The sequence below is a fragment of the Sus scrofa genome, chromosome 8 (assembly GCF_000003025.6).
Source record: "Sus scrofa isolate TJ Tabasco breed Duroc chromosome 8, Sscrofa11.1, whole genome shotgun sequence".
Lineage (NCBI taxonomy): Eukaryota > Metazoa > Chordata > Mammalia > Artiodactyla > Suidae > Sus > Sus scrofa.
In genome coordinates, this window is record NC_010450.4 from 82641412 (window position 1) to 82662328 (window position 20917).

The window sequence follows — 20917 nt, forward strand, 5'->3', positions numbered from 1 at the left end:
GGAGGTTCCCAGGTTAGGGGTGAATTGGAGCTGTAGCCACCGGCCTACCCAGAGCCACAGCAACGAGGGATCCGAGCCGCATCTGGGACCTACATCACAGCTCACGGCAACACCGGATCGTTAACCCACTGAGCAAGGGCAGGGACCGAACCCACAACCTCATGGTTCCTAGTCGGATTCGTTAACCACTGTGCCACAACGGGAACTCCTGCCTTTACTTTCTTTATCTCTCAGCTAATAACAAACTCCCCCTCCCATTTTTGAATTAAATATATTGCCTCATAAAATTCACTGTCAAACCTCCTACAAGATCATCTCTCTGCCTTGGACAGACCTCATCCATTGCAAACAGTTTGATGGTTTGACATACATCATTGTACTTTATTAATGAGGTGGTCACACTGCATGCATTTTTAATATATGCTGCTCCAAAATTCATTGTGGAACTAGGTGAGGTATGAATATGTGAACAATATTTGCACATATTTATACATATCCTTTCAAGATGTGTGTTGGCATACTGTGTGAAAGGCAGGCACTTTGGATTAATCCTACTTCCACGGGAACTTGCAGCTTTCTGTACCTTTTCCTCCCATTTCCAGTGCTTGTTTTCTTTTTGAGATACTGTCTTAACCCAGCCCTTTGCACGTAATCTCATTAAGAGTCCAAGCCACAATTACTGAAGTGTGCTTTGTCCCCAGCACTGTTTTGGGGGCTGGAGACAACGTCGGTCAGGACTTACAGCCCTGCGCCAGCCCTTCCCAACTCCACTCTCTTCCTCTCCTGCCCTTCCATCTTTTCCTTCTGCCCAGCTGAACTTGGCCGTCTGAGTTCTGCCTAGGCTGAGCTGGATCTACCTGAAGAGCATGGGGTGCGGGGAAGGAGGGGGTGTCCTGCTGAACTTTATTTCCTCTTGGCTCCGGTAATGACCTGCCATGTTGGTCCCGGCCCTGAGCTACGTGTTTATGATGTGATGTCAGCTGTTTAAATTGACATCTGCTCTGATGGTAGGTTTTTTTGCTTTGGAGGGTGTGGATTAGAGTTTATTGTCACTACTGTTATTACAACAGCTACTACCTATAGCTTCCGTTGACTACATGACAGGCGTTTTACACTCATTTATTTTCGCTTTTATTCCAGTCCTAGTACTGCCTATAAAGAGAACATGTTTTCTCCAAAGGAGCAAATCAGCAGCAATCCATCCTCCTGGGTCTGGTAGCATTTGGTAGAATTGAGGTTTATTTGCAGTGATCTGAACTAGTGGTGTATTTGGGGAAGTTGTTCATCGGACAGTTGTAAACTAGGTGAAATTAAGAACATTTCAATCCTGCTGCCTCAAGAATGTATGGTTCATTCTGAGGAAGTGGTCCTGTTTCCTTAGGCTCTAAATCTGAAGGAATTTACAGCTGTCAGTTCCTTGAAAATCCTTTGGCATACAAAGTAGAATACGTTCTGCTTTCCCTTTTCTCTAAAGTAGTTAACATGTTTGCACGGAGACAGTACTAAAATATGAATTTTTTTAAGAAATAAAAATGCACATATTACCAGGGGAACTGATTGGCCAACTTTTAAACTCCATCATTGTCTCCTGGTTACTTTTATCTTTGGCTTCTGTCTTCCTTTCCTGCTGTGATCAGTTAAAAATGTCAAATAGTTACGGAAGTGTAGCTCTTGGACCGCATTTCTTGCAGTTAGTTTCCATTCCTTGTGAGTGTTCAGAATTTTTTCTACACTCTATCCAAGGACACCTTAATTTGTACATGATTCCTTATATTTTGGTGTTAATTAAAGCTCAGGAAGCATAGCTCCCAAAGAAAACAGATTTATGTGAAATACGAATATGCAGGGTTTAACATAGTGGAGGCTGCCCTACCTTTGCAGTGTGGAGTAGGTGATTGGGGTGGCAGTTGGGTGCGTGTCAGAAAAAAAAATAGGAAGCCTGCTGGTAACCTTAGGCAAGGCCAGTTGTCCAGGGGAAGCCAGGGTGTTCCTTTTGTCAGTAAATGCCTTTTTCCTGCTTCCTGCGATGTGCTGTGAAATCTCAGGTCAGTGGAGGACATCTTGGTTTTTCTCTCCTCTCCCAGAGATGTAAAATTAGGCAGCTTAGGGTTTAGACAGTAGGCAATACTTCCTGAAGATGGGAATTAGTGGCAGCCTGATTGTGTGTCTCTTTCTCCTTTGATGTTCTTACAACCCCAAATAGACATCATTATCATTTTCCTCCCTCTGGCTTTAGGACAGCTCTCTCACCTGGGGGCCTGATTCACTCTTTTCTCTCAAACCTATTGTTGAAACGTGTCGTTCTTGTGATCAAGACATCAGAGTGAAGGGAATGACAGTGAAGGCTAGAAAATGAGAGGCCGAATTAGGGCTAGGACTCCAGGTCAGCGGAGGCCATCGACAAGAGGCAGCAGGAAAGCGCTATTGGGTTAATAAAAAGCATGTGTATAGGCCCCTACAAAGTGTGCTTTTCCCAGCGTAAAAGATCACCCTCCACGCCTACCCCATCCCCGAGTCAGAAAAGGAAATACTCGTGATGAAACATGTCATAGTGTTTACAGACTTGAAGGGTGTGTTTTTCGATGGAGGGGTCTTTTCCAAGTTGCTTCGGTTGAGCAAATCAATGTTGCTTCCACCTGTAGGCAAGGTAAATGCTTACACCTGTCGGCAGCTGCACACCTGTTAAAACAAAACAAAACAGCATCTTTGAAACACCCCGACTTTATTCCAGAACCTTCTGGTTCCATCCATTTTAAGTGGTTCTCTGCATGTGGGGACTCAGTTGACCTCATGAATAAATAATAAGATTATTTTAAAGTTTACACCTGGGAATATTCCCTTTTAAAATTACAAAAGTACAGTGTATGTTAAAAAATTCAAGTAGTACAGAGGAATAGACAATGAAAACAAAAGCTTCCCTCCATGACCCCTTCCTTTTAATCCACAGTCCTTTAAAGCGAACGGCTTAATGGTTTCGTGGGTCACTTCTAGACAATTTTTATACGAATAAAAAGATTTTTTTCTTTCATTTATTCTTCGTATTCTTCCTATTCCCCTCTCTCTTTTTTTCACTCAAATATTTAAAAGCAAATCCCAGACCTCACTCATTTGCATATATATATGTATATATATATGGACTTTAAAAACAAATAGCCAATAACTATTATCACATCAAACAGGATTAACGATTGTTATGTGATCTTATGGAACACCCAGGCTATTTTCTCAGTGATCTCAAAAGTGTCTTTTTATAATTGCTTTGTTCAAATTAGAAGCAAAATAAGCTTCACACCTTGCATTGGCTTTATCTGTCTCTCAAGTGTCTTTTCATCTGTACCTCTTCCCTTTTTAAAATGCCATTTACTTGCTGAAGAAACTGGGTCATTTGTCCTATAGAATGTCCCACATTCCGAATTTGGCTGCTTCCATCCCTCTCAGTGTATTTAACATTTTTTTGGAAAAAAATCACCTGTATTTCCAGTAAACTGCTAGTTGTAATAGAAGCATGGTTACATATTTGGTAGGACTATTTCATAGGTCGTTTATCAGAGGGCACGCAATGTCCAGCCCATTTGTAGTATTAAGATTAACGTTTTTTAGGTGTTGTCAGCTTGATTCATCTTTTATAAAGTCCCTTATCAACCTTTCACCTAATGGTGTGAGCAGCAATTGATGCCTGCTTTTTAGAAAATAAAAATAGAACGCTTCTAGACATATCATTTCAATTCTTGCTTTATCTACTGACTCCAATATCTTGGACATGTTTCTGTATCAGCTTCTATAGGTCTAGTTCATTTTTTAAAATAGCTTCTTATATTTACTTTTATGAGTGTATTACAACTTATTTAACCTGTTTGGAAATGTTTCGGATCCCTCATGAGTAAGAAAGGAGAGTTGGAGTTCTGAAGTCCTTTTTATTTTCTGTATCCCTGAATTGCAGAGGCTGGTGTGGCCCTGAGCGATGGCAGACCAGAGGGTGCAACCCAGTGTCACACAGCGGACACCCTTCCTCAAGGGGCTGATGGAGGAGAGAATGAGCTCAGCCTTCCTTGGGGGAAGTAGATGGTTCGTTTGCTTCCCTGAAAAATGGAAGCGTCTGTGGCTGTCCAGTTGTAGCTCTTCCCAAAGTGGTGGAGCTCAGTCACAGTGCAGAGGAGGACAGCACATCTAAGTGGCTACTAGAGGGACAGAAGTAAGAGGGTGGAAACCCCGGACCTGAAGACCCCCTCGTGGCCAAATTGGCAGCAGCATCTCCTCAAGCCATAGCTAAATGAATCACAGTAGGATCCTGAAATTTGTCTCCATTGGAGTTGGGCTTGTGAGGTTTATGATGGCTCTTTGGTTTTCAGTGTGGTGTTATCCTCGGGCCATTTGACTTGTCTTTATTTCTTGCCGTTTTCCAAGTTCAGGAATTCAGATGTGATCTTGAGTCTGGCAGTTAGCTTTAGGAAGCAAAGGCCCTGAAGTCAAGCTTCTCTGGACTAAGGGGGCACGGATGCCCTGCAAAGTGGGAGGTGGCCTCCAGAAGCAGGACTTTCCCAGGGCAGGGTGATTAGATTTTGAAAAATGGGAGCCAGGTGGAAGTACGAGATGAACGAGGGTTTCTACCTGCAGAAAAGCGGGCATAATGCTTCCTCATGGATAAAGTCTTGGAATGGCAACCCCCCCAAAAAATACCCCAAAACGAACCCCAAACGACCCCCCTCACCCACTTTCCCCAGTTCCTTGTTAGTGTCCTTTATAAAGCAATGCATGTGAATTAGCACTGGATGCAATGTGTCTTTTTGCTTGCCTTAATTTTCCTATCTTTCTCCTTCTTCCAAGCCTCAGAAGAGGAAAGCGGAAAGCCTTTCCAGTGTCCCATATGTGGTTTGGTTATAAAAAGGAAGAGTTACTGGAAGCGGCACATGGTGATTCACACAGGTTTAAAAAGTCATCAGTGTCCGCTCTGTCCATTCCGGTGTGCTCGCAAGGACAATCTCAAATCCCACATGAAGGTAAGCCACCTGGGGATGGGCTCCCAGGGATGCAGGCCCAGCCAGGGCCCTTTCGTATGGTGCCAAGCAGGAGCCCCCTGGGCAGGAGTGGGGCCATCTCGGAGCCTGTGGATGGCAGTGCTCAGGGGTGAAAGGTAGATGCCATGCACATGAAGCATGTTGCAAACGATCTCCTGTAAACGTCAACCCAGAACTTAAAGGCAGAGAGAAGCCTCACTATCCAAATTGTATTTGTAGTGTAGTGCTGGCCTTTCCTATTGTTTCTTTTTTTTTTTTAAGGGCCGCACCTGCAGCATGTGGAAGTTCCCAGGGCTAGGGGTCAAATGGAACTGCAGCTGCCAGCTTGCTACTGCCACAGCCACGCCAGATCCAAGCAATGTCTTCAACCTGTGCTGAAGCTTGTGGCCATGCTGGATCCTTAACCCACTGAGCAAGGCCAGGGATCGAAACTGCGTCCTCATGGATATTAGTCTGGTTCTTAACCCGCTGAGCCACAACAGGAACTTCCTGTCCTTTCCTCTTGGGAAGCAGCAGCCTAACCTGGCCGTGCAGGTGCTGCGTTTTGGGGCACTTGAAGGAAGAGTTGGGGAAGATCAAGGAGCAGGGAAAGAGATCCAGGGAGGAGCTGGAGCTGCCCTGCTTCCTAAGGGAGTCCCCCCTTGCGCTGTTGCTTGGGCCTCCAACTCACAAACCCAAGATGTCTTAAGGACGTGTGAGGACATTGAAAGACACCTGGGCTTTAACTTGCGCCCTCTGGGAGGCTGGGGGGCCGTTCCTGGGAAGATTGAGCCCTGCCGAGGCCGTCAGAGTTTGAGCCATCCTAATTCCCAGGTTCACGCCTAGTGAACAGCTAAGCACAGTGTTTGCAACGTCCCAATAGGAACAACTGCGCGGCTTGTGCCTGTAATGAGCATATAGGGAGTTGACTAGACTATGTGTCACTCTTATGTGAGCTTCAGGAAGACTTAGTCATCTAGAAATCTTTCTAGCTGACCCACATCATACTAAGGGTTTTGTCTGAAACTCAAGGAGGAAACCCATAAGATCAAAAGAGCTTGAGTATTTGAATTTGATAGGCCTGCCTTTAAATCTTATGATGCAACTTATTAAGAGGCTGTGAGCCAATGAGTCTTTAGACTCAATTTTCTCATCTGTTAAATGGGAATGATTATCTTCACCTGGAAGGGATATCATTAACATTTAAGGAGATAGGAGTTCCCGTTGTGGCGCAGTGGTTAACGAATCCGACTAGGAACCATGAGGTTTCGGGTTCGATCCCTGGCCTTGCTCAGTGGGTTAAGGATCCGGCGTTGCTGTGAGCTGTGGTGTAGGTCGCAGACTCGGCTCAGATCCCGAGTTGCTTTGGCTCTGGTGTAGGCCGGTGGCTACAGCTCCGATTAGACCCCTAGCCTGGGGACTTCCATATGCCGTGGGTGCGGCCCTAGAAAAGGCAAAAAGACCAAAAAAAAAAAAAAAAATTTTTTTAAGGAGATAATATTAGCAAAGTATTTGTGACAGGGATGTTCAATGGTAGTTGTTTAATTTCAATAACTATTGTTGAACATTTTAATAATTTAGTAATGATAATTTTAACAATAATAACAGTCATTTTCACTGATATTTGTAGTATTATCTGGCTGTTGACAGATAAAGTGTTTACTTTCCTGCCATAGGAAGTATAGTCTGTGTACATAATTGAAATATTGTCTTTTTTCAAAATCTTGGAGTCTTATTCTTCTGAATTGATCAGTAATCACTGCTTAGAATTACAGATCTGAAAATGTGTCATCAGACAGAACCTCTACGAACTTTAGAAAATAGCGTGGAAATTAAAAAAAAATGAAAGCCATGCTACAATTTGTTTTCTACCATTGGCCTTTTTCTCGAGGGAGTGGCATGCCCTTCATTTTCAGAATCTGTTTCACCAGGGAGTTCTAGTTGGTTGAATTTTACCGAGCCAACTTCGTTTTTCACTCAAACCCTCATCGTCCTCTGTCACCTCTTCCTAAAGTAATATCTCGTATTTTACACCTGCAAAGTGGATTTCATTAGCAGGACGAGACTTCCAAGAAACGCCTTTAAAACTAAAATTTGTTTCTGTTTCTATGTCCTGCACTGCATTTAGACATCGGGTCTGGCAAATTTAAAGCTTCAGTGAGCAGAAAACTTGCATCTGGCCTGACACCTTGTAAGCCTGGTTTCAGCTCAGGGTCACTTAAAACAACCTATTTATAAACCCATGGAAAAAAAAAAAAAAGCTGGGTTTTCCGTAGCAGGAACTACTGACCCTGAAAGTGCAGGGAGAGGAGTTGGGTGCCTTGATGACACAGATGGTTGACCATGACAGTGTTGCAGATGAGAGCGGCCAGTGCTGTGTGGGTCTCAAGGTCTCAGAATGCTTTCAGAACAAATCAATAACCAGTACAATAAAGCCATTGTGTGAAATTACTACTTTATTCCAACTCGTGGTGTCCTAACCTGTTGAGCTTTTGAGAAGGGCAGTGTGAGAAAGGCTCATGCAAGTTTAATTTCATCAGATGCTTTTTGCCTTTTTTTTTTTTTTCTCTGTTCTCCACCTCACTTATGGGCTTGCGTTTTTGCTTTACTCAAAGAATTCATGATTTGCTTTTTTTTTTTTTTTTTTTTTTTTGGTCTTTTGTCATTTTAGGGCTGCACCTGAGGCATATGGAGGTTCCCAGGCTAGGGGTCTCACCAGAGCTGTAGCCACCGGCCTACGCCACAGCCACAGCAATGCCAGATCCAAGCTGTGTCTGCAACCTACACCACAGCTCACGGAAACGCTGGATCCTTAACTCACTGAGTGAGGCCAGCAATCGAACCCACAACCTCGTGGTTCCTAATCAGATTCGTTTCCGCTGTGCCACGACGGGAACTCCCGTGATTTACATCTGATTAGACATACTTTCATTTTGCTCCATTTTGAAAACCTAGACTCTGGAGAAATCTAATGGCCATGGCCTTAGGAATAGACGGTCTCTGCCGTGCTCATCAGAGACCTCGAACATGGATAGAGTTTCTAAAAGGAATCCTGCCTTAGAAGTGGGGGCAGTATAGCCTGTAGATTAAGATCTCAAACTGTGTGGTCAGGAAAAAAAAAAAAAAATCTCCTAGAATCTCAGTTCCATGACTTTTATAGCTGTGGGGCTTCGGGTGACTCATTTAACCTCTCCAAGGCTTTGTTTCCACTCATAGAGATAATCATCATACAGTCTGTCTCATGGCATTGTTGTAAGGGTTAAATGAGATAATGGACATACAGCACTTAATGTGATGCGGAGCACAGAGAAATACTCAAGAAATACAGCTACCATAATAATGATTATCCAAAATTATTTACATTTAGAAATAAATTAATGATACAGCATAAAAGAATTACTCTAAATTTTACTGCATTTCTTTTTGGGTGGGATAGCTTTAGTGCTGAGAATTTAGAAAAGCTGATAAACAAAAAGAGGAAGAATTCCCTTTGTGGCTTATTGGTTAATAAACCCAACTAGGATCCATGAGGATGTGGGTTCGATCCTTGGCTTTGCTCAGTGGGTTAAGGATATGGTGTTTCGGAGTTCCTGTCGTGGCGCAGTGGTTAACGAATCCGACTAGGATTGCGGGTTCGATCCCTGGCCTTGCTCAGTGGCTTGAGGATCCGGCGTTGCCGTAAGCTGTGGTGTAGATTGCAGACGAGGCTCGGATCTGGCATTGCTGTGTCTTTGGCATAGGCCAGCAGCTGCAGCTCTGATTCGACCCCTAGCCTGGGAACCTCCATATGCTGTGGTGTGGTCCTAAAAAAGGAAGAGACCAAAAAAAAAAAAGGATATGGTGTTGCTGTGAGCTGTGGTATGGGCCTGCTGCTGTGCCGCAGGTACAGCCCTAAAAAGCAAAAAAAAAAAAAAAAAAAAAAAAAAAAAAAAAAAAAATTAAATTAAAAAAAAAGAATATGCGATCATCCCTAATCCCATCACAGAGAAATAACCATTATCATCACTCTAATCTGTATCCTTCTCTGTTGATTATATAGATTTACTTAAGAAAAAAATGGGATTCTATTCTTTGTTCAACAAACACAGTACTTACTGGGTTCTAGGCACTGTACTTTTTCGGAAAGGCTGTTTTTCCTCTGTAATATATCATGCAAATGTTTTTATGGCTTGCTGCGGAAGGAGCTTGTAAATGCCTCTAGCTTCCTCAGGGTTATCTTAGATTTCCATTAAGTCTTTTACAACTTTCCTGGATGAGTGAGCATACAGGAATTAAATGCGGAATTCATAAACTAAATTGAACAGAGGTGAGGACAACTGAGATCAAGAACCCTGGTGCAGGGGAGTTCCCATTGTGACTCACTGGGTTAAGGATCCAGCATTTGCTGTAAGCTGTGATGCTGGTTGCAGACGCAGCTCCAGTTTGACCCTTGGCCTGGGAACTTCCATATGCCGCAGGTGTAGCCGTAAAAAGAAAAAGAAAGAACACAGGTGTCCAGAAGTGGGCAGTGGTCGTGGGGCCAGGGCACTGCCTTTGTCTAGTTTCAGGCCGGCCAACTAAGTTGGTGACTGCTCGGTAAGCCCCGCCCCTGCCCAGTCCCCTAAGCAGGGAGGAGGAGTCTCCCAAGGGGTCCTTGTTCCTTCACTGCTGCAGTGCTGCTGCAGCAGCCCCTCTGCCTCCCACCTCTTGCTGGGGCGACTCACGCTTTTGGTGCAGGATGGCAGCAGGAAACACGTCTCAAGGTAACCTGGAAAGAATGACATGCTTGGGAGTTCCTGTTGTGGCTCAGTGGCTAATGAATCTGACTAGGAACCATGAGGTTGCGGGTCCGATTCCTGGCCTTGCTCAGTGGGTTAGGGATCCAGCGTTGCCGTGAGCTGTGTTGCCATGTGCTCTGGTGTAGGTCACAGACATGGCTTGGATCTGGCGTTGCTGTGGCTGTGATGTAGGCTGCAGCTCCAATTAGACCCCTAGCCTGGGAACCTCCAGGCCCTAGAAAAGACAAAAAGACAAAAAAAAAAAAAAAAGAAAAAAAAGAAAAAGAAAAGAAATGCAAGCTCTGGGCCCCCGGGGAAGGTCTAAGCTCCAGTAAAACTCTCCATGCTCGAGAATCCACACCGCATCCACTGTTTCTTTTCCTTCCCTTTCCTTTCCTTTCCTTTCCTTTCCCTTCCCTTCCCTTCCCTTCCCTTCCCTTCCCTTCCCTTCCCTTCCCTTCTCTCTCTCTCTCTCTCTTTTTCCTTCCTTCCATCTTTTTTGTTTTTCAGGGCTTCATCCGCGGTGCATGGAGGTTCCCAGGCTAGGGGTCGAATCAGAGCTACAGCCGCTGGCCTACACCACAGCCACAGCAATGCTGGATCTTAACCCACTGAGTGAGGCCAGGGGTCAAAACGGCATCCTCATGGATCCTAGTTGGGTTTGTTAACTGCTGAGCCACGAAGGCAACTCCCACTGTTTTTCTTTTTAACGGTCACTCATTTTTCTGCAACTAAATGTCAGGTCAGGATGGGTGGGAAAGAAGCCAGGTACAGTGCTTGGGCACTGACTTTTGATTCCAGGGCTCCCTTTTCTTCCTTCCTTCCTTCCTTTCTTTTTCTTAATATTTATGGCCACACCCGCAGCATGTGGAGGTTCCCGGGCAGGGATCAAACCCTCACTTCCGCAGCGACTCAAGCTGCTGCAGTCCGACTCTTAACCCACTGCACTACAGCAGGAACTCCCAGGACTCCCTTTTTGATTTTAGAACCTGGACTTGCTCTCCATCCTTTTCCTTTTTCCAGAAGCTGCTTCTGGAGCTTCTGTTCCTGGACTAGTTTGTCTCCTGTCCTGAGCAGTAGATGTCAGGATACTCCTGAAATGGAATCTGCTCCACTGCACTGCTCCCGGGGACATGGATGCTTTCTGCCTCGTGACCTTTACCACCTGGTTCCTGGGCGAGCTGTGTGCCCGCACCTGGCAGGGTCCCCTGGGGCTGTGACCTGAGGCCCCCCAAGGTGCCTGCTCCTGAGTGAATGGGGTGGAGCGTCTTCCGGGTGGATGAATCCATTTGCTCCTGAGTGAAATCCCTTTGTTGTGAAAGAACAGAGACAGGTCAGTTAACTGGCCAGTGACAGAGAGTATGTGTCCCCACCTCTAGCCCCTCTGGACCTGGCAGAGGAGAAGCTTTTTAAGGAGCTAAGCTTTGCTGAAGTTTATCTGGTCATTTCTGCTGAGAAATTCACGCTTTGGGGGACCCAGTATCTTTCCTGTTGTCTTTTTCAAAAAGCCACAGTGGGGTGCTGTAGCGACAGGATCTCTCCATTAACTTTTAATTTCTTTGCTTTTGTTGGTCACTTAACGTTATTTAAAAGTATGTTTTGGCTGGTGAATAATGCTTTTGGATCGCACTCAGAATGCATAAACAGCTGTAGTAAAACTTTGCTCTCTTGGAAAGGAAGCCTGCTCAGAGGAGCCAGGCGGTGCAGTGGATTAAGGAACCTTTAACCTTTAACCTGTGTTAGACCTGGGTTCAAATCCTGCCGAGATCGCCCCTGGAAGATGAGGGGTCAGTTTGGTTTCGGTTTTGTGCCCTGTCTACTGGTTGGTCCAAATCACAGAACTCCTCAGATCTCTTGGCCCCAATCTCCCCCATTGGCAGTTTCCCCTCGAGGGAGCACCCGTCCTGAAATAGCAGCGCGGAGTGGGTCATTGCGAAGTCCATTGGCAGAGGTGAATGGGGAAGTTACAGGCTTACAAGCACCTGCCAGTCCCAGGCCTGGCTCAGGCCAATGCAATGATTTCCTCACTTTTTCAGGCACTGCATTGGGTTGTGACAGGAAGGAAAAAAAGGTTTCTTGCCGTTTTTACAGGTATTGTGTGTGCAGTTAAGGTCTGCATTCTTTCATTGCAGACATCAGAATCAAGAGCCTGATAGAATGCTGTTTGGAAACACTGGTATCATCCGCCTGGGACTGTTCTTAGCCAGTGGGGATTAGCCCTGAGTTTTTCTCCCCTCTACATTCTTTTTCTCTTTCCTTTTCTTTTTTTATTTTATATATATATATTTTTTTTATTTTATATATATATATTTTTTGTCTTTTGTCTTTTTAGGGCTGCACCCGCAGCATATGAAGGTTCCCAGGCTAGAAGTCCAGTTGGAGCTGAAGCTGCCAGCCTACACCAGAGCCACAGCAACTCGGGATCCAAGCCGCGTCTGCGACCCACACAACATCTCATGGCAACGCCGGATCCTAAACCCACTGAGCAAGGCTGGGAATTGACCTTGGTCCTCATGGATGCTAGTCAGGTTCGGTAACCTCTGAGCCACGAAGGGAACGCCCTCTTTTTCTCTCTCTCTTTTTTAAATGGCCCTACCTGTGTCATATGGAAGTTCCCAGACCAGGGATGGAACCCACCTCCCCTGGCCAGGATCAAACCCACGCCTCCGCAGCCACATGAGCTGCTGCAGTTGGATTCTTAACCTGCTGCACCACATCAAGGACTGCCCTCTCTTCTCTCTCTACATGTCCTTTTGCTCCAACCACTTGCTCAATTGCTCTGTCTGTGAAAGGGAATATCCTGAAGGCATTATTTTCCACATTCTTAATTACCTAAAGAAGCATTTGTGAACATTCTAACTATGTTTGCAAAACATAACTAATTCTCTGGATGGTAGTAATTGGGTCCATGCCACGTAGTATATTGTGAGAGAAGCTACCTGACAGGTTGCCTCTTGACCCCCAACTAGTAATTACGTACGTTCACATTGTGCTGGGTTTACACTATTTTCTCTGAAGACATCACCCAAGATGAGATGAGTACAGTATTGGGAGGATTCTGGCTCCACTGGCAGACAACTCCCTCAGTCGTGAGTGTGGCTCTGCTAATGGACCCTTAACCAGCCTGGACCCGCTTTATGTTGACAGATGGCCCTCATGACCCGAGGGCACATAAGGAGGTGCTCCTGGGGAGCTCTGGTTCCCTGGGCCAGCCCTTTGCACTGTGAGGAAATTGTTGATGAGTCGTCTGGATGCACAGCAGGGCGTTTTCCATTAGCACACAGAGGCGAGCTCATTCTTCTTGCTTCTCCGTCAGGTTCATCAACACCAGGACCGGGGAGAGACCTTTCAGTGCCAGCTCTGCCCTTTCACTTCTTCCCGCCACTTCAGCCTGAAACTCCACATGCGTTGCCATCAGCACTTCCTGAGGACAGAAGCCAAGGTGAAGGAGGAGATCCCAGACCCCGATGTCAAGGGATCTCCCCACCTCAGTGACAGTGCCTGCCTGGGGCAGCAAAGGGAAGGAGGAGGGACTGAGCTAGTGGGGACCATGATGACGTCCAGCACTCCAGAGAGGACTAGCCAGGGTGGGGCTGGCGTCTCGCCTTTGCTGGTGAAGGAGGAGCCCAAGGAAGATAATGGCCTGCCAACCTCCTTTACTCTGAATGCTACCGACAGGCCGGCCAACCACGCAAAGCTGAGAGAGCCCTCCGAGTACGTGGCCAACAGTGCATCCGCCTTGTTCAGCCAGGACATCTCTGTAAAGATGGCGTCCGATTTTCTCATGAAGCTGTCAGGTACTTGAAGAAGGGTGTCGCCTCTCTCTCTCCTCCCTTTCCTCTCCTTCCCAGTATTCTCATCTGTAAAATGAGCCAGTCGGACTGAGTGATTCCAAGGCCCCATTTTTTAAAAAATTTTTTGTCTTTTGGGGGCCACATCTGCAGCATATGGAGGTTCCCAGGCTAGGGGTCGAATTGGAGCTGCAGCTGCCAGCCTACACCACAGCCACAGCAACGCCTGATCTGAGCCACATCTGCAACCTATACCACAGGTCATGGCAGTGCTGGATCCTTCACCCACTGATGGAGGTCAGGGATTGAACCTGTGTCCTCGTGGACGGCTAGTCAGGTTCATTACTGCTGAGCCACAACGGGAACTCCTCAAGGTCCCTTTAAATTCTAACTGTCGCATTCTCAAACATTTTCTTGAGTTTTTTGGTTTGTTTGGTTGGTCGTTGGTTGGTTGGTTGTTTTTCATGGCATTTGGGGTCTAGAAACCAGTCAGCATGGTGGTTTGGGTCTAGAAGGATTGTTGATTTTCTTCTGTTTTCCCCTTTATGAGTTCTTGCTGGGAGGGGACCGGTCACAGGGGGCCCAGGTTGGTGACAGTTCTTTGTGTGAACTTGGGCCCTATTTAACTTGTCTCCCTGTTGGGTTCCGTAAAGTGCTTGTATGGTGGCACATCTTGCTTGGCATTGTTCAGGTTCTCTATTGCCTTGATATGAAAGATTTGCAAAGGAAGTATATATGCAGATGACTATTTGGAAATTATAGAGTTTTAAAATTTGAGCCAACGATGAAGATTGTCTTTAAATTTTGCTTTTTTTTTCTAACAGAACATTCTGTATTATGGTAAAATACACCTAACATGACACTTACCATTTTAACCATCTTTACATATACAGCTCTTTGGTGTTAAATACACTCACACCGTTGTGTAATCATCATCCCCATCCATCTTCAGGACTCGATCAGCACCCCAAACCAAAACCTTAGACCCATTAAACAAGAATTCCTCATTCCACCCTCCTTCCCGGCCCTCGTAACCACCATTCGACTTTCTGTCTCTATGACATAACTGCTCTGGGTACTTCACTGTAAAGCAGAATTTAAAAAAAATTTTTTTTTTTTTTTGGTCTTTTTGCCATTTCTAGGGCCCTCCTACGGCACATGGAGGTTCCCAGGCTAGGGGTCTAATCAGAGCTGCAGCCACCGGCCTACACCAGAGCCACAGCAATGCTGGATCCTTAACCCACTGAGCAAGGCCAGGGATCGAACCCTCAACCTCGTGGTTCCTAGTCATATTCGTTAACCACTGAGCCACGACGACAACTCCTAAAAATTTTTTTTTAAACATTGTTTTCCACCTGCCCCAAGGTCTTGTAGAAAGAAGATGGACTATGTTACAAAAGTGATGACTAATTGATACCGCTTTTTACTTTTCAAATTATACGCGCTATCTTAGTTATTCTCTCCCCCCACCCCGTGCCCTGTTTCCTTGATGCAGTTGTGGAGTTGAACTGGGGTGTGGAGGTGTTGAGGAAGCCCCGTTTTTCCTGCCTTGTTTGGAATGATAAAACATGTTGTGGGACTGTGCTGCTACTCAGTATATGTTTTAAAGTCTGGTTTTGAATTTTGTGAGAGACGTGGTGCGTGGGGAAAGGTCAGCTGGGAAATGGTTCTGTCCCTGAGTGAAGATGGCAGTCCCCACGGTGATTTCCAAATGCCATTTCCGCTCTTTGGAGATTGACAATACCCTTTTAAATGGAGAATAATTGGTCGCCGCCTCCCTTGAAATGGACTGTGAGTCGCATTTCACTAAATGTCATCGCCGGGTGAATTAGAGGTTCTGCTTCACTCTGAAGTCCCTTTGCTCAGTGACACGTCAGGCAGGTCTTCCAGAATATCCTCACCACCCCAGATCTTTGCCCCCCAGGAGCGCAAGGCGCTGGTTGGAAGAAATGAGGAGGGGAGGGTGTCGGAAATGAGCAGAGATGGAAACGTTACCGGGAGGCATCAAAGGCAAAGGCAAGTGAACGTGGCCGCTGCCGGGAATGAGCAAGTCGCCGGAGCTCAGGTGCCTCGACTGTGGCCCGGACGACCTTCCCCGGCCTTCTCGTCCAGGCAGATGGAGGGGGACACGTGCTCTTCGAGCCCCTGAGTTTTATGCTTAAACATTTTTGAAAATGCGGGGGAAACGCAGGCTTCTGGTTTTCCATTTGCTGCTGAGCCTTTTAAGTCTTCACTTCTGGGAGATCTTTGGTTGTGCCTTGATGGTCTCCTGCCAATATCATAGCACAAGGGGCCGCTTTTCGGGACTCTTCTACTGCTTTCCCGAGGGAGGGAATGCAATGGCATATTCGTTGCGTAGCTTAGAAAGGAGGACATTCCTTACTTAGCGGACAGGGGATCTTAGTGGGGGTGAGGAACTCTTAGGAAGGGGTTACCCCAAACTCCAGGACTCCAGAAAGTTTTTAACCTGGAGGAAGGGGAGAGGGGATGGAGGAAGGTTTGCTAATACTCCTTCCCGGCTCAGCTGTGTGTGCCTCACCTCAGGCTGTAATTAGCCCCAGACGCAGTCTCAGGCGTAAGAGAAGGCCTGGGGCTGCCGAAAGCCAGGTTTGCAAAAAGGAAAAACACAAGAGGAGAAGCCAATTTGGTAGGTTGGGGTGAAAGACTGTGCACCCAAATCGTATACTGTGTTCTGTTTTCTTAGTTAAAGCTATTGATGGGAACTTGTTTACAGTTTGGCAGCTGCAGTATTTACCGACCGATCAATTGGCAAAGAAAACAGATAACAAATGCATGCTGTTTATGCAAAAGGCCCATGCAGCTATTTTATGGTGGCTTACTAGAGGTCCTGAAACCTGACTTGTGTGCACTGTTACCTAGCAACCTGTTATAAAGTCACTGGGGAGTGAGATGCATCGGTAATTTTTTGTGTGTGTGCGTATTTGGATGTAAATGTAAACTTGGTGACAGTAGCAAGGCAGCTCTCAGGAGGAGAAGATATGTGAAAAGAAAGGAATGCATTTTCGGGGGAAGGGGGATTTTTTTTTTTTCTTTTTTTTTATTCCACTCACTCTCTGGTGAGCCGGGCCCTGTAATTGATAGCTGCTGTCACTGTGGTGCTCTACCTGGCCGTGGCTGTGGCTGTGATCCCCGGACCAAGAGGCCAAACCTCAGGGAGCTGTGGCTGAGTTTCTATCTTTCCCTTATCAGATGGCGGGCAGTCCTGGTGAGCATCGGGCTTTGTCCCTCAGTGTCATAACGGCGCCATTGTTCCTGCCCAGGGTTTTGAGCTGGGCTCTGTGCACGCACCTGCTGGGGCTGTAGGGTGCAGCTGTTTGTGGGCGCCAGGGCCGGGAGCCTCGGTGCCAGCCGAGTCACTGTCTGCAGAACTCAGCACAGTGACAAATTCAAGTGTGTACATACCTTCTTGTTTCCAAAAGGGAGATGGAAAACACTTGATTCTTTCTTGCATGGTTATTAAAGGGGGGGTCTTTCTTGCTCCTTCAACGAATGAGACGTAAAAACTGACCTAAGGGAACCCAGTAGGATGGAAAATCGCTGGTGGAATGCCTCTAAATCCCCTGCCCCATGCTGAGGTTTCCCAGCGTCTGTGATTGTGAAATCAAACTCCTTTCCCGAACCATCCCCTCTTCTTCCACCTGCGCCCACACTTAGCATCCTTTGGTCCTTCAAGATGAATGTTGCTCCCTAGAACCGAGGCTTCCCAGGCTCAGCACCGTAATTGATTCAGGGAAAAGGATGGGGCAGCCTGTGCTGCTGGCTTTCTGGGCTGACGGAAAGATAATTTTGTAAACTTTGCCCTGAGTTTCAGCCCAGGAGGCAGGCCTTTGAGGGCTGTAGCCCTGCGCATTTGCACAGATCTCTCTTGGAAGCCAGGAGGGCAGATGCAGACTGTTGCATGTCAGGGCAGAGGACTCAGTGGTCCTGTGATTGGGGCTGTGCAGGCGAGAGGGGTTTCACGTTCCTGCTGTTTCTGTGCCTTCTCTCCCTAGTGGAGCAGTAGTTCTGATTTTGACTGCACATTAGACTTATCTGAGAAGTTTTTTAAAAATGCCAGTGTCCGGCCCCACCGCTGGCAGTGAGGATTTAGTTGGTCTAGGATGAGATCTAGACATTGGTGCTTTCTTAAAATGATTTTCCTCAAATAATATTATAATGTAGCCAGGACTGATGTGGAAGATTATTAACTTGGTACCTCTTTTGTGTTTTTTTGTTTGTTGTTGTTGTTCTCAGAAAGCTAGAGTTTTGTGGAGTTGCTGTCGTGGCTCAGTGGTTAACGAATCCAACTAGGAACCATGAGGTTGCGGGTTCGATCCCTGGACCCACTCAGTGGGTTAACGATCCGACGTTGCCGTGAGCTGTGGTGTAGGTCACAGACACGGCTTGGATCCTGCATTGCTGTGGCTCTGGTGTAGGCTGGCAGCTGCAGCTCCGCTTAGACCCCTAGCCTGGAACCCTCCATATGTTGTGGGTGCGGCCCTAGAAGAGAAAAAAAAAAAAGAAAAAAAGAAAGCTAGAGTTTTTTTTCAGTACAGCTCTCTTCCCTCACTATCGATCCCAGACCATGGAAAGGGCCTGGCAGTGTGCACTGGGTCTGAGGCATTCACTGTAGGTCAAGGTTGCCATGAACCAGAGGCCTGGGTGAGTCATGGTCACGGAGCGCTGTGTTTTCTCTTGTGGGGCCTCATGACAGAAGAATTAAAAGAAGCATCTTAATGTTCTCCAGTTAGAATTAGAAAGTCTCGGGACTCATCTAGAACATCTAGGAACCGAGAGGACCATCATCAGACGCCTGATTAAGAGTTGCCTGCAGTGGCCTCACAGCATTCCTCTTTTCCAAAAGCTGCACTTCGCAAGACATAACATTTAATTTTAACTCTCCAGATTCGAACCAAGTGGTTGACAGAAACTTGGCATCTCAGTTGTTGGCTGGAAATATCTTTTTATCTTTTCATCCCTGGTTTTTCAAAAATAAAAGACCCAAGTCATTGGATTCAACCCTTTTTCAACTATTTTTCAATTTGGAAATGGGCAGAAATTTTTTATAAAATTCTTTTATACTGTCTCCCACATTCTATTAATTTCAGAAAATCGAGGCCCAAAACATTTTAACCACGAGAGATGGACTTTGGAAAGCAGTTACTTGCAAATGGGTCCAAGCCGAATTGTTCCGAAGGTGTTAGGAGTTCAGCCGTAAAATAGCAAAAGTTTTCTTGAATAAAGCAAGGGGAGCTTGTGAATGTTTGGGTTGTATCTTGCAGTTTCCCATAGGCCTTTGTTCTGCCACCTCCATCTATTTCCCACACTTTTATGCACCTGCAGTTATAGTATGGTTTGTCCGGAAAGTGCAGCTCCCTATCCAGTGATAGCTTTGTTTGTGCTGCTGAGGAAGGTAGGATGAGAAATGCCTGGTAAAGCAGGCATCTGTTTTGCCTGGTGGCTCTGATGAGCTTTCTGTCAAACATCTTAACAAATGAGCCTTCTTCTAAGGAAATGCCAGCCTTCTGTCAGTCACGCCCTAAAGCTTCAGTGCAAGTAGCCTGGGGGTCTCCCACTCCCCACGCCTAAGGGTGCCTTCCCCAAGGGGTTGACTTTTGACAGCCTTCCTTTGCATCTTCGTTTTGGCCCTTTTTAGCCTTGCCTGACTTTTCTCATAATGGGCATACCTGACCATGTGACTAGAAATTCCTGGTGTCAGAAGCCGCTTTGCAGGACCTCTTATGTGTGGACCGCCCAGATGCCCTTTGGAAATCCTGGATTTTCCCGAACCTGGTGGCTGATTCACGTGAGAAGGGAGAGTGTGACTCTTTCCTGTTTTTCGGTGACTTGCTCCTCCACGGGACGATGGCTGATCTGAGTCACAGAAGGGAGCAGGTGGCCTTACAAGCAAGTGGGGCCTGGAGTTACACTCATGGGCTCCATCTTCCAGGGCTGGAGGCGTGGTGACGTTTACTCACTGTCTGTGATTTTTCCGTAACGATCATTTATGTAGTGCTTACTCTGGGCCCTTTAACCCCTTTGAACTTCATAACAACCCTGGTGGGAGAGACCGTTAGGATACCCCCCTTACAGATGAAGACTGAGAGACAGAGAGGTTTAGAAACCGGTTCTTGTCAACTAAGCCACTATGTGGGAGATCTGGGATTCTCATCCAGGCAGCCAGTCTCCAGCATCCTGCCTACAGCCCAAATCACAAAGGAAGGAGGTGGCACAACCAAAAGTTGGCTCTCTTCTCTATCCCTTTGTTGTAGAGGTAGCCAGGGTCCCCAGCCAGGGAGCCATTTTCTGGATGTTGTGTGTTGGCCACCCCTGGAAGTCATACTCATGCTTTTAGGCTTTTCAGGCATTCTTAGTGCAAATTGAGCAGTAAGACCAGTTCCAGTGTATTTGGAAATACATTGTCTTGTAACAAGCCTGTGGATGAGGAAACCAAGACTAAAGTAAGGGTCATGGCTGGAATCCAGACGTTTCTTTCTTTAATGTGCTGGACAGAGTTTATTTCCTTCTACAGCCCCCCTCAGAGCAGTTTTTTTATCTTGATAGGCTCTTGAGAAAATTGATCAAAAGTTGGTGTTTCTGCTCAAAGTCATTTTTCCTTCCCTCAGAAGTCTATTTTCTTCTTACTCCTGTTGTCACTATTGTTGCTATTTCTCCTGTTGTCATGAGCCTTATTACTAATCAGATGGGTTTGCAATGAACCAGGCACCATGCCAACAATTTGTTGTAATTTCTCTTGCAACCCTCCCAACAGCCCTTTTAATATTACACCTATTTGATAGATGAGGAAGCTGAGGCTTAAAGGGTTTTGGCGACAAGGGCCGAAAAGAGCCAAGATTCAGCTCTGCCTAACTTCGAAGCTTGGCTCCTGACCGCTTAATTAGCTGTTACCCAATTTTTTTTTTTCTCGGTTGAGCGAACTGTCTTTTGACCTCCGTCTGCTTCAATGTTTATTTTCCTTGGCTTCCAACCATGGCATCATTTTTAATGCATGCTAATTCAATCACTAATCTGGGTGGCTTTTTTGTGTCTTCAAAATACACCCACAACCCATCCCTTCAAGGGCAGCCTTTCCTGCTGTCACCTCACACGTAGACCACTTGCCCCTCTAGCTCCCTCTCTGAGACCTCCTGTACCCCAGGAGCCCCTCTCCAGGCTTCCAAGGTGTTAATGGCCTCTTCCAGTACCTCTGGCATCAGCTTGTGCCCCTGCCTCCTTCCTTCCTACTGAGTAATAGTATCTCCCCCCTCAGGAGACTTGCTAAGCTTTCCTTCACTAGCTCAGATCCACCCCTGCGTTGCCATTCACCTGCCTTCCTTCAGGCAACAAGGTCCGGTCATTGGAACCATGGAGTTCC

The 20917-nt window shown here is 46.3% G+C and overlaps 1 protein-coding gene across 7 annotated transcripts in view; it reads left to right on the plus strand.

Moving 5' to 3' along the window:
- The window catches only part of ZNF827 (zinc finger protein 827), a 187132-nt gene that overhangs the window by 44852 nt on the left and 121363 nt on the right, over positions 1–20917 (plus strand). For all 7 annotated transcript variants that reach the window (XM_021101536.1, XM_021101535.1, XM_021101538.1 and 4 more), the window contains exons 3-4: positions 4825–4997; positions 13068–13548. In XM_021101536.1, coding sequence (XP_020957195.1) covers positions 4825–4997; positions 13068–13548 — 654 coding nt within the window. The remainder of the gene's footprint in view (positions 1–4824; positions 4998–13067; positions 13549–20917) is intronic.